The following is a 14600-nucleotide window of genomic DNA, read 5'->3' on the forward strand; positions in this document are numbered from 1 at the left end:
AGTTCTTCCATGATAAGAGGACTATTACAATTGAGAAATGGTTGAAAATGCTGTTTCTATTTATGTTAAAAGTGATATCAACATTATTACTAGTAGTGAGTGCCGTAAAGTGTTGCTGATGAAACAATGGTTTACACAACTGCAGAGAGGGGGTTGAGTTGATTGAACTGTACTATGGAAATAGACGTTGTGCTGCGAGAGCCGCTGTTCAATCAACAACATGGGAAAAATGTGTCGCGACAGTATGTTTTCGATTTATTTGCAAAATATCGCGCAATTGGATCTGTAGCAAATGAAAAACGGCAAATCGAACCACCAGTAACAAAAGAAGCGACACAAATGGTAATTCTGGGCCATGTTGAGCTTGACCACACTTTGAGCACAGGAAAGTTAGCATTTTTTTCCGGGGTGTCACGAACTAGCATTCGGCGTATTTTAAAAACCCTCAAAATGCATCCTCACAAGATTAAATTAACGCAAGAACTGAATGAAGATGATTTCGATCGACGCTTGTAATGTTTGCGAGTTGGTTAGTGAACGAACGAGCAGAAAAAAATCCACATTTTCTTTTCAACATTCGCTTCAGTGATGAATCTTCTTTCTTTCTAAATGACACAGTTTATCGTCATTATTGTCGCTATTGGGCTGATTCAAATCCTCACATTTTTCATGAAGTGCATACTCAACGTCCACAAAAATTAAATGTATGGGCTGGATTTTCTGGTGACCGTATTATTGGCCCATTGTTTTTAGAATGCAATTCAAAAAGACAAATGTATGTGGAGCTTCTGGAAGATACTATCAATCCCCTTCTCACTGATATTATTAAAAATGACCAGAATTATCGAGAGGATCTGTTAATATTTCAACAAGATGGGGCTCCTCCGCACTATGCTCTGCCTGTTCGGCAGTATTTAGATCAGACTTTTTCGGATCACTGGATTGGGAGGCGAGGCACTATCGAATGGCCACCACGATCACCAGAACATTCGCCGTTAGATTTCTTCATGTGGGGACATTTGAAAGGCAGAATTCACTGTATTCCTGCATCACTTGAAGATTTACGACAACGAATCACAAATGAATGTCGCCAAATCACCCCAGAAATGCTCCACAATGTTCGAGAACGTTTACAGCAGAATCTTTATTATTGCATGGAAGCTGGAGGTGACAATTTTGAGCATATGCTAAAATGAGAATGAAGTAACTTCAACTCTGAATTTATTAATGTTCGTCCAAATTAAAAGAAAGATGTACACCATTGTTCAGAGAATTTCAAGATCTTTCAAACGATGTGCAACTGACCCAGTTCCCTATTGAAATTTTAAGGGTTGTTCACCCCTCTGCTCCAGGGTTGAAGTGACGACGCTGTAAATGGGAAAAAACTGTTTCCTCCTCAATAAAAATCGACCTGTCTGAGCGTTTTTTAGGATTTGCAAGATAAGTACCCAAAACCTACATGTCAAATTTTCGATGGCTCACCCTGTATAAATAGAATATAATTTTACTTTACCTATCATTAGAAATGTGATAATCAACAAGAAATCAAATGTAGCGGCCATCGAACACTGTATAGGGGAAATAAACAGGCAGAAGTTCACAAATAAAATCATTGCCATATTCTCCGACAGCCAGGCGACAATAAAGGCGCTCAGCTCATTTCAAGTCTTCTCCAGACTGGTTGGAAGCTGTCTGAGCGTACCCAAAGAGCTAAGTACCCAAAATAGGGTCACTCTTGTTACGTTTCAATTCAGCACTAGATCAAAACTGCTCCTATGTGACCTTTCAAAACACTAGCTTACCTTTTAAGATATTTATTCAGAGGATGTTAACAATATAATTCAGTTACAAGTTGATTTTATTCATTTAACATCATAGTAATGGGAATCTACCGTTCCATGGAAAACTATACCTAGAAACCGTTTCGGAAGAAATTGAGGAGATAGCTGAACAGTGGTTCATAGCTAACAAGCTGAAATTAAACAAATCTTTAATTCTTTCTCAACAAACTGCCTTAATAAACTGTACGACTGTTTTTCTCAACATCATGAGAATTCTCAGTACTAATTATATATTGAAAGGGTTATATTTTCAGAAATGACTGATTTCTGGGAAAGTTTTTGGCTTTCTACTACTCCATTTTGTCACAAAAAAAATGTGGGAATCTTCCAAAGAAAGGAAGGCAGATTCCCACATTTTTTTGTAACAAGATGGAGTAGTAGAAAGCCAAAAACTTTCTTTTCCTACTAATTAAACTTATTCATCATTGTTTTTTTTATCTAATTATTACAGTCAGCAACTAGGACACAAGTAGATATCGTTGTGCCTTCATTAAAGATATGGTAATCATAGAAGATAACTAATGTATTGACTTTACAATAGAGATCAAGATACCTAAAATAACAATTAACATAGTAATTAGTATAATTTTCTTCATCTGGGACCTTCATGACTATGAATTTATATTTTCAGTGTCATTATTTTTCGAGTGTGAAGGCCGTCGGTTTTTGGAATTTCTTCCTGACGTTTTGCTGGGACGAGTGGCTACAGGTCTATATAACCTGAGTTTATCTCCCATGACATCCTGAGATGAACTCAGGATGTGTAAACCTCTGAAGAAGTTTCATTCATCGGCTGACGATTCCAATTATTGTTTTCTCAACGCTTATTTCGCTAAAGAAGCTTTGAGAAAAGAACCTACTTTGAATCTAGTTGCGGAAAAATAATTTGGTCTATTTCCAATTTATCATTGACTTATATTCATAAATTGGACCTACAAATCAAGTAATAAATAGAAAAACATTCAATTAATTTACTTAGCTTGCTTTAAATGGTTAACGTTTCCATTTCCTTACTGAAAACCAAAAAAATCACTTTCGAAAATGACTCGATATTCTATTGTTGTTGTTCATTTTCGTATGTGTCTGTATTTATAAATTTTGCCTACAAATTAAAAATAAAATAAACGAGATTTAAGTATTTACTTGGCTTGGTTTAGATGGTTAATGTTTCGGAAAGTATAATTTCGTTCTCAAAACCCAAAAAGTAGAGTAGAACTATTCGGTAAAAACTGAATGGAAATCACAAAGTTATTTGAAGGTTGGTAGTCGGTTGATAAGAGTAAGTAGTTCATTTTACTGATTTAATCAACCGCTATGTGAATGTTGGCTCGGATCCAACTGTAGAATTTTGTATTTACTAGGAATCGGACGTTGACAGATAAGACCTCGTTAAACCTTGGCTCGCACAAGTTTCGACTTCTGAGGGTTTTCGTCCGTAAGGGGGCAACAGCTGGCTAACAGAATCAGCAGAAAACAGAAAAAGTTGACAAGCTAATATCGAATGAATTCAAGAGTTAGTTTGTTGCAAACTCTGAAAAGATATAGTAGCGATTGTGGTTGATCATATTCAAATAAATGAGTCACAGTTTTACTTTATGACTTCATGGAAAACCCACTATTGTGGTAAATGAATCTTGTTTATTATCAACTGACTGAGTCTTGTGAAATGATAAAAAACATACGATCAATCGATTATAATTTAAAGTGCATTCCTCTACAAATGCCAAGATAATGCCAAGATTAATCACCATTTATGTTATATCTCGCTTTTGAAATATAAGTTTTTGATATGTAATGTTACCAACATTTTTTGATCTTGTACAGCCATGCGTTGAGCAGAATTACTAGCATGTAAAAATGTATTGATGAAGATTTGATCTTCATCATACTCAGGTATGATTGAAAAATTTGTATTGAGTTTGTAAGGTGCGTTTTACAATAGAACTGGTTTTTTACTTATAAATAAATATTCAGTTTCAAAAATGTGAAGAAGTCGTGATAATTCTTTTTCACTCGCCAAACGTTGTCCATAGAGGATGAAATCCTACTTCACAAGCTCCGGGAGAAGTTAGCTTGCGCGTGTTTTTCCGCCGTTGAAGAGACCGTCCTTCTGTGGTCCCGTGGACTGGGATTGTTGGTTCTTCCTTTGAATGATTGGGATCCACCACTACCGGTTACGCTGCTTCTTGTTCCGTTTAGTGTCCTACCGACTGCGCCAATTTGTTATATCTCGCTTTTGAGATATATTTATTTTGAAAATAGGGATACAGTACTGTGTTCCTTTGAGTTACAGAATACACAATAATATAAAGTAATGAACTTGTATGTGAGTCCAATAATTTGTAACTAACTATTTCGTCACACAGGACGGTATTATAGGAAAATAATTGTTTACATTAACTGAAATTGAAACAAACAGAATAAAGAGTCTTTGTGTCTTCTTCAAAGAACCATGTATTAGCAGGTGTTGATTCTGCAGCATCAGCATTGGCATTTGATCCTTGTTTACTTCATGTCACCTTGGTTATGAATGGAGAAGGTCAATAAACAACATATCATAACATATATAAATTTTTATCAGACGTATCAACAGAAACTACAACATGAAATATGAACTTCTGAAAACTTCATGTGTCATTTATAGTGTAACTTGAAATGTATCAGTATTATATCAAAACATTGTAATCTATACATGGTAAATATCTCGCTATCAATAAGAAATATTGGGAATTATCTTAGGTCTTTAGTTTGAGGTTGTATGACGAGAAAAATCTGTCTTAAAGGTGATCCAAAAGTTCTGGTAAGCCTTTTGATTTCACCTCGACCTTGCGAATTATTTGAAGGTCTAGAGTAGATTTTGAGTGGGAATCTATATTTTTCAATTACAAAGAAGTACAACCTGATGTGACCTTGAGTTAATCTTAAATTAACTTCTGAAGATCATTCGAAGAATCATGAGTCATAAGAAAAAGTTGATGTACAAACTGTTCGCATTTTTCTCCTCACTACTAGACAGCTACCTTGCATTTGATCATGATCTTGCAAATCATTTGAAGGTCGGGGTAACCCATTTTTTTATCTAGAGTGTGATTGGTGACAGGTCATATCTGAGCGCAATTTTTTCTACTTTTGTTCGATCTTTCTTGAGAAAACTAATGAGATACAAATTACTTATTGAGAAAATTGATCACTTTGAAACCCTCTTTTTTTTTAATTCCAAACCCGACGCTATCGCTAGAACTATTACAATATACACAGTGTATTCTATTGAATAGAATAACTTGGGACTTTCAATTTTATTATTTAATGCAATTGAATCAGTTATAAACTTTACCTCTACATATAACTGTGTCAATTAGCTTGACCCACTTTAATTATCAAGTCCAGTGCATATGCATCCATTTGAATATTATCAATAACTTGAAACATTTTTTTAGGGATTGGTAGGCGCTGTTTTTGAAGGTGTCGGAGTATCGCTAGGAAGCCTACTTGCCGGTTGGACCTACAAAAATTTGGGAGGACCCCTTACATTCCGCTACTTTGGTTACGGTGCCTTCGTAGCATGTGTTCTACATGTCGCTGTCCAGTATTTATTATCTTTGAAAGGTAACGAGGATTTGAGTAAAAAATAATATTTTTTAGAGATGGCGATTTATACCTAATATTGAGGCAGTTATACTGCTGGTGCCATATTGAATAAATATTTTAATGTCTTTGCCATTATTTCACTTAAGATATATTACTGAGTGATCAATAAATTCTAAACAGATACACTTTTATATTTTGGAAATTGTGATAAAACTGTATTGATGAAATTTTATTATTTTCATTGAGACTAATTACTTATGAAATAGCCTTCTCATATGTTTCTTTACATTATTTATTCTTAGAGCAGCAGCATGCAGTAAAAATTAATCAAACACTCATTCAAAATCAAATTAACATTAAAAGGAAGTTACTAGCCGAGTTATATCAACTTATTTATATTGTGTTCGTGAAGCACAAAGTCAGGCCATACTAACAGGACCAGGTAATTTGCTAATACAGAAACACTAGAAAAAGTACATACTATGTACATAGTCATTTCCACTATTTACAGTCATTTAATCATTATTATAGAAAGTAAACTAAATTTTAAGTCTCAAACTAAAGAACAGTAGCTCGAGAATCAAAACAGGAGATCTACTGCAAGACCAAAAGACCTGGCAACACTGACACTTTCCCATGTGTTTTCTTCTTCATCCACAGTGGATTGATTGTCACTATTTCGAACTCTGATTGCATTATGGCTTCATTGTGAAAAATTCGATTTTCCCGCTCGAAGCATTGTAAATAACACTGTGAAGCATACTGCTGACTTTGCTTCTATTATAACAGAATAATTGTTCATGTTTGCATAATCACAGATGTTATAACCTCAATTGCCTTGGCATCCATTATGACTACTGTCATAACCTGATAACCGAACGTTGTCAATTCCTTTAATATTTGATTTTTTGTTTCCAATTTTTAAAACGTTATAATAGTTTTTCTGCAATTCCGGGCGAAGACAAATCCATTGAATCGAAAATCAGATTCATTTGTCTACTTTGAACTGTAATATCTCATCTTTTTGAGGAAGAGTACTTTTCTATTGTCTCCACACAAAAATTTATTATTTATGATGATAAGCCTTTTGATAATACATAATTAATTCCATAGAATATGATGCAACACAGACATTTCAATGTAAATTATGGAATAAATTTCTTGTTATCAACTTTGTGATACAAGGTCAGACCCCCGATATGTGTTTTCCTTTTTACAGTGTTTAAAATGCTTGGACTGAAAATGTCAGGATAAGAATATAAACATATTTTCCACAATTTCCTCAATGAAATTCAATTTTCCAAGTTCTTTTTTCGTTATTCATTTGCTACTAAATATGTTTACAAGATCACCTCAAATAAACAAAAATCTCTTTTTTAGGACCATACATTACAATCACATCAAAATGATAAATGTCGAGTACGGTTTCATATAATTATTTTTTATTTTATCGCCTCAAGTAATGGGTATATATCCTAATGAAGTAATTTCTCGTTTCGCAGCATCCCCTGTCAAGTTTGCGATCGCTTCAGAAGATAAAGACCTTGAAACCGCTCCGTTGATCCAGACCACTCAGACTAGCAATTATACTCTATGATTTGTGTCAATTGTTTAAATAGATTGTTAAACTCGAAGCTTTGATAGTTAATTGAAAAGGTTGTAGGTCAAACATCTGGTGTCTGATTACCAGAAGTAGCAAGTGTACAGGACCGGCGTTTGTATGAAATTTCCTACAGATGGAAATTAAAGAAACATGCCTCTGTGAATCGAATTGAAACACTTCATACACACAAGAAGTAGGACACTGTCTCGCAAAGAAGTTAGTGTCATTAGATGACGAAAATTTACTTTTAACATCGCCGAGATGTGACTAGAACAGTGACAGTTTTAGTTTCAACTCGGATGGCGAAACCCGCGTCGAGAGACAGTACTTCAGTTCTGGTACTGGAGAATTACATTCTTCAGATTAATTTTCCAACTCTACCTGTCAAGACCTCTATCAAGTATTAGCAGTAAGAATAAATCCACATTTCTGGTCTCTGATCTCGACATAAAAGATGCCCCTCTGACCTTGACATAAAAAAACCAATATTATCGATGATCATTTTATTTACTCAGTAACTACAGTAACTACAGCCAATACAATTACATCAAAAGCTTCTACAATAACTCTTTTTCTTCAGCATCTTTTGAGTTTAACCCTATTAGTCCAGCATTGCCTTTTGCGCCTCACACAAATTATCAATTCATCACTTGAAACGGGCTGGTTCCCCAACAGTGGGATACATCAGTTGTCAAACCCATACCTAAGAAGCCCTGTACAAAAGTAAATATCCTCAGGATCTTCGCCCAATAAATACTTTCTCAGATGTAAGACTTTGTTGAAGAACAGCATATTCTACCTTCGAACCAGTCAGGCTTCTGTAGAGATCATAGTAGGTTTTTTCTGGTTCTACGAAATTCAGGTTCTAGGACATCAGGATCATGCACAGTTGATGAAGAGCATTCTGGTTTATTGAGGATAATTTCGGATTTATGTGGAAATTTGTTGGGGCTATTTTCTAGGATGTTTTTTTATTTACTTGATTTAAATAATTGATGATTGAGGTTAGATAACATATGAACTGACTACAAGGATACGCTACATAACAAAATGGACATGACCAACAGTATTTTCTCGTCTTCATCTCTACATATATACGATAGGTGGCACAGTGGTCTCCTCAAAATACGTTCTGTTTCAACCAAGTGTCCGAGACTATTTTGGACTGTTTGAGATTTTTTGCTTGTACGCATCATGTCTTGCGCAGTTTCCAAACAGTTTCTGATGTTAGAACCAGAACAACCTAGTACAGTCTCCACATTATGCTCTATGTCAGACAATTTCCTCGAAGCCCTAGACAACCAAGAAGTGGTATCTCTTACCCCATTGGATATGTCGAGGGCTTTTGATACTGTTAACCTTGACTGTCTAATCGCCAAACCCCAATACTATAGGTTTAATGGTCAAATTTCAGACTGGCTCAAAGCCTATCTCTTCAATTGATCACAATTTGTCAGTGTAAATGACCACCTAACAGTATTCGCTTCGGACACCCAAATTGTCAATAATGGCGAACCTCAGGGTTGGGTACTCGCTCCCACTCTTTCTGCTATTTTTGCATCTTGCAGCAGCTAATGGAAGAATATAATCTGCATATGTTTGCCGAAAACTAATCCCTCTACTGGAACTTTCAGCCTTGTCAAAATGTTGATATGCTGACAAAAATAAACAAGGATCTTACAACCATAAAAAAAAGGACCAAGAAAAACTCCCTACTTCTGAACCCCGCAAAAAAACTGTTCAAATTCTCCAAACAGTTAGGTGTCGTCGCAAAGACAACCTACCTAAGATGTATAATCTCCAGCGTTGAATTTTATAGTTGGCATCCTTATTCATTTTAACTATCCCTCCCTTCCAGCTTACCTACGAACTCCCTATATAACCTCGTCTTCAAATTTGATAATAATAATAATAATGGTCTGTATTGGGTGAAATAGAAAATAACAACCAAGAGGCGAAGTTCAAAACTGTAGTGTAGAACACTGCAGGTGTAGAAACTGGTCGTAAAAATAAAATAACTAAAAGAAATTAGACAAAAGTGTTTTCATTCATTTCATTAAAGTGATCATGAATTTCCACAAAATTAGCAAGTCATCAATTACACAGAAATTAATCGAGTCTCAGGCACTTTGCTTTTGGATCAGATCTACTTGAATAATTTCAGCATGTTCCTGCTGCTGGATGAACGAGAAACATCTGTGAGACTGACCTCTGTAAAGTATCTTGCATAAATGTCTGTCAGATATAATTCAATATCTAGCGTGGTATTAGCCGAGGAAGTAGTTGTTTTCCGGTAGGCATTTACCAGAACCTACAGCGTAGGTAGTGGGGAGAAATAAGTATTTGGAAATATTCATTTTATGATTTGGTAATAATAATAATAATGGTTATTTGCATTATAAAATAAAATCTTACAAAACAATGTAACACATGTAAAAAACAAACAGAAAAATCACAGAAGTAGTTCAACCTGCCTGTAGGTGATATAATGACATATCCAGGTCATATTTGGGTTTTTTATAAATTATATGTAGAAAAAATGACATAATCAGGAGGTAAATGAAAAATACTCACTTAGAATTTATCATATGACTAAAAATATTACGTCCCGTCTTGAGAATCCACTTAGTTGAAGAATTTTTGAATTTTCTAAATTTTTCAATATTCTGAATCTCATGAGGTATTTGCATATATCGGTATCGGTAACACCGATTCATTTTAGAGAAATTAACGAAATTGAAACAATTCCTAAGAAAAACATTACGTTGGTAAACTTTATTAAAGAAATTACGAGCACTTCATTAATATCAGTGCTCGATGTTTTTGAAAGTCAAACCATTAATCAATGAATAATTGTTGATCAAACTATTTCTAAAATGAAAATTCCAATAATAGGGGAGCCCAAGCGGGGATTTCGGGATTTACTAAAGCGCGGCAGATTTATATACAGGGGGATACCTTATACCCAGTTAAGTACCTCCACCAAATATGAGCCCTATATATAAGGCCGCCTGTGAGGGATAAAGGATCAGATTAGTAAAAAAATTGATCATCAAAAATTCTCGAGCGCGTCAGATTAAGGTAGGGTGAGTTAATTACCTGCTAAAAAGTGTATATTCCAGTAATCTGACAATTTGAGAATGACGTAAAGAAAGGGGAGGGCAGCAAAGTTGTAAAAAAATAACGTCGTTTCGACATTCTCGAGCCTAGCTAATTTCTTTTATTTTGAAGAAAATAATTCAAGGATAACGAAAAATATATTATCTGACGATTTCCACAAGCCAAAATAACAAAAATTCGTCGATAAAGTTTAATGCGTGCAGCTGTGTGATACCTATATTTCCCTCTCCGAGCTTCTATTCCTCTATTCACTTTTTCTCTATCTATTACTCTCTCACTCCGTCCCCACTCTGAATTCTGTTGTCATCGCAGCTGATCACAGAGACTCGTTCGTGATCAAGATGATCATTAATTAATCAATTAATTGATGGGTGTAGCGTTACTACGTGGTAGGAAATCATAATGAAGAAAAGAGAAATTAAACTTTCTATGTATTTTACCACTTTTATTTGTAACTAACGTTACTGCAGTTTCGTCCTATAATGACATTTTCAAACTTATGTGTTTATGTTTTCGTCCTTATATGACGAAACTGCAGTAACGTTAGTTACAAATAAAAGTGGTAAAAAACATAGAAAGTTTCATTTCTCTTTTCTTCATTAATTACCTAATCAATCGATTATAAAAATTTAATTTTTTTGAGCATTTAAAAAAAAATATTTTCTTATAAATACAAGTATTATACTTAAAAAACATCCACTTATTTATTTGCATGCTATTTCCTGAGCTTTTCAATTAATTCAGTACAATGAATTTAAAAAAAAAGTAAAAAAAAATATTGTTTTTGTCAGATTAAGTGAATCTCTCTAGATGATCGTCAGATTATGAGACGGCATGTCTAAAACATAAAGTTGAACCAAATATATCTTAATCTGACGCGCTTGAGTATTTCAAAATGGTGAATTTTTTTGCACATTTTAATAATGGCCGCGAGTTTGCGTCAGATCGAAATCGCCAGATTATTGAATGAGAGCTTTTTTTTTGTTGCACTCAACACCCCCTTAAAAAATCTGACGCGCTCGAATAATTTTTTTTCTTTTTACTTTTAAACCTTACGTACAACCTCCCACATCATACAAACGATCAGATTAACATACCAACATTATTAAAAATACGTAGGACATTGATGCTATCAATATCTGACGCGCTCGAGTATGTCCATGCAACAGTATTTTTTACATATTTAAAAATCTATAGCCGCTTCCCCCACCGATGAACAGGTATATAGTATTTAACATTTTTTCTTCTTATCATCTAAGCTTTGCAACCTAATATGTCTCATTGACGCTCGAGTAAACCCCATTTTGCATCGTAGGCTCCCCTGCTACAAAGACTTGAAAATTTATGTAGCTCATACAAGGGTTTGGTGGAGCCCCGACTTTTGGCATTGACACCACATGAATCTTATAGCTCTTTTTTGTATAATAAAAAAAAGTCTTGAGTTTGCAACATATTCCTCAGAAGGAAATTCCATATCTTAAATGAGAATCAATGATTGACAAATAAGCCGATTTATCGGCAGACAAACCAAGTTCCTTATAAGTTATTCTCACTGCCAACACCCTAAAGCTACCTTTTTATTGAGGGTTACAATATGATAGGCGAATTTTAGTTTATTGTCAATTATTACCAGCAAAAGTTTAGAATCAGGTCTGTTTTCGATCATTTTGTCTGCGTTTCTTTCTGCGTTCTAACGGTATGCTGTCAATAATGCAGCGGAATGATATTAAGTTTGTTTTGGAAACATTAAATAACAGCAGATTAGAGTCATACCAGTATTTTTTTTTTTTATTTGAGCTTTTAATCTCGTGGGGATTACATAAAGTTTTATTACGCTATAATATCATCGACGAATAGGATAAATTTTCTTTCTATATCGATAAATGTTGAATCGTTTATATATAACAAGAAAAGTATCGGTCCCAGTATTGAACCTTGTGGTACGCCATTTTTCATTTCGCCTTCTGATGAGGATGATAAGGTTTTCACAATCTTACTTCTTCCTGTGAGATAATTGTCGAACCATTTCGAAGTAATTCCATGGATGCCATAGTGATAAGAGTTTTTCAGCAGTATTTCGTGATCTACACAGTCAAAGGCTTCACCAAAGTCACAGAACACTGTTGCTGATGACTATTTTTTATCGATATTTCCATAAACATTGTATGACAAAGAACAGATAGCATCGTGGGTGGTGTTCTTTTTTGATTGAAAGCTGAAGTGGCTATTGCTTATGTTAATCTTATTTTAACCAGTTTCTCTATTAGCTTGGCTAGTCAGAATGAGACATATAGGGCATACTTTTGATGGATCACTGAGATCACCACCTTTGTGCAATGGGACAAATGTAGATTTCTTATGTGATATTAGGAAGGTTATCAAAAATTAATTTGAAATTTCGCCTATATCAACGGCTTTTTTAAAATTATGAATAATTTCTAAAGTTATCTAAAATAAATTTATCAGTGATACAAATGTTTTTTAAATGAGTCAGCAGATTACATGGAATTGGTATGTTTTTGTTAATTTGTCTTTTATAAAGCAATAGTAATTGTTCAGTTTGTCTGCGTTTATTGGTATATAAACTTTTTCTTTTCTTTGTTTCCCCATAATCATTAATCATGAAGCACATCTCTTTTGATTTCCTTCATGTGAAACTTCTAATGGTTAGGTTAGGATCAAAGTGAGTGGGTCTATTCGACCCCCTACCGCAACCCGCAAGGGTTTATTGTGGCTCACACCTATTTACATTCGACACCATACAAACTAATCGGCTTATTAACAAAGCCGATTAATTTGTATGGTGAGTGGTCTTTCAGGTCAGATGGTAGGAGTACGGCTCTGCTGAAGTCTGAAACCCTGATTCGGTCCCCAGCGGGGCAGGCACAAAGTATGTGCTCTGTTGTTTCATCACTTTCCAAACAGAGGCGACACACACACTGTCTTCCGACAGTCCAAGTCTCTGCATATGATGATTCAAATAACAGTGTCCTGTGAGACATCGTAGTTCATCCCTACTGTAGTCCAACAAGTGTTGCTTCGAAGGGTGAATAAACGCCTTGGAGTGAGCCAATCTTGGAAGATTCTGCCAGAAGTCCATAAATCTTCTTGCCATCCAGGTGTTCAGTCTTTGTTTGCAAAACGTCCTTGACTGTCCGAGAATATTTTTATTGACTTGTATATGAGGTTGGATTCATCCAATTTCTCCGCACACAATTCAATAGCGTAAATTTCTGCTTGAAATATATTCGCATAGGTTCCTAGGCAGGTTGATATCTCTGTCCTGAGTCTGCTACTGAAAACATCTGCACCAGAACCAGAAGGTGTTTTTGATCCATCTGTGAAGCAACTCTCTGCTCTTAATATTCCCTCCTCCCGGAGGATCCAGTACTCAATTTCTAATGGTAGTTCAATGTGACACACACTGAATATAATCACCTTACATCTTTTGTTTTCTTGAACACTTGCTTGTTCTCAACAGATTTATTTTTCAGTTTGACATATTCAGGTCTCCCTCTATTTTCAATAATTTCTTTCATTCAAAACCTCTGTTAATAGTTGTGCCATCTTTTTGGAATAGTATCTAAAAAAGAAAAAGAAAAAGAATGTTCAAAAATGGTTTCGAGATGATTTTCGGGTAATTGGTAGTATAGTACGGCATCAATTCAATGAATAACACTTGAAAAATTTTGTTTGGATCGCGAATACAGAAATGGGCTCCAATTTTTTTTACTCAATGCCTTTTCTATATAGATGTCGAAAAACACTGCTAAAATCTTGTTTTCCATTAACTAGCTGTCACTGTTGATAAATTAGATTAATCAAGTACTTTTAAAAACGTTTCAATCAAAAAATAAAATAATTTAAATCAGACAATTTTCTTTCAAGAAATTTATTTAATTTACATGTTTCATAAAATCACTTGACACCTTCATATCTATACTGTTCAGCCAAAGTTTAGATGCAGACTTCTTAAACATTGAAATACTTGATGAACATCTGTGACATATTCAGGAAACACTTCATTGCGAGATTTCCTCTAGAGTATAGATACGCCTGAAGAAGCTTTTGCATAGCGAAACGTGTTAGGTTTTTTCAAAACTGTTCAGTGAAAATCTCACAAAGTGTTTGTTGAATTCTTCAACATTAATATAAAAGAAGGTTTTATTATTAAAGCTCCAAATTATATGCTATAGCTGATAATTAACTGTATGTAATTTTAAGATTATTTAGATCGTAATCAGCTTTTAGGACTTACCTGTCATATAAAATTACCTGCCTGAGATATTTGCATAGATGACATAAGTAAATAAATAAATTTTTCTTTTGTTGGGTTTGAGGACTGTTCTGATATGGAATTTTCGCAGAAGATATATTATAAACTAGTCTTTATATTTTAGATTGAAGTATGGTAATTTTTCTCCCTAATAAATTCATAACATGAAAAC

General features: G+C 34.5%; 1 protein-coding gene across 2 annotated transcripts in view; it reads left to right on the top strand.

The window, feature by feature from the left end:
• Sugb (Sugar baby transporter) overlaps positions 1 to 14600 on the top strand; it is a 31028-nt gene that overhangs the window by 13789 nt on the left and 2639 nt on the right. The window contains exons 6-7 of one of the 2 annotated variants that reach the window (XM_074176895.1): positions 5279 to 5447; positions 6932 to 13330. In XM_074176895.1, the coding sequence (XP_074032996.1) occupies positions 5279 to 5447; positions 6932 to 7026 (264 nt within the window). In that variant the 3' untranslated portion in view covers positions 7027 to 13330. Of the gene's footprint in view, positions 1 to 5278; positions 5448 to 6931; positions 13331 to 14600 lie in introns of those variants that run through there. The other variant, XM_074176896.1, reaches the window with a different exon arrangement.

This window comes from Leptinotarsa decemlineata, unplaced genomic scaffold (genome assembly GCF_025532065.1).
Source record: "Leptinotarsa decemlineata unplaced genomic scaffold, Ldec_3_MD MMD2_tig00002082_RagTag_RagTag, whole genome shotgun sequence".
NCBI classification, from domain to species: Eukaryota; Metazoa; Arthropoda; class Insecta; order Coleoptera; family Chrysomelidae; genus Leptinotarsa; species Leptinotarsa decemlineata.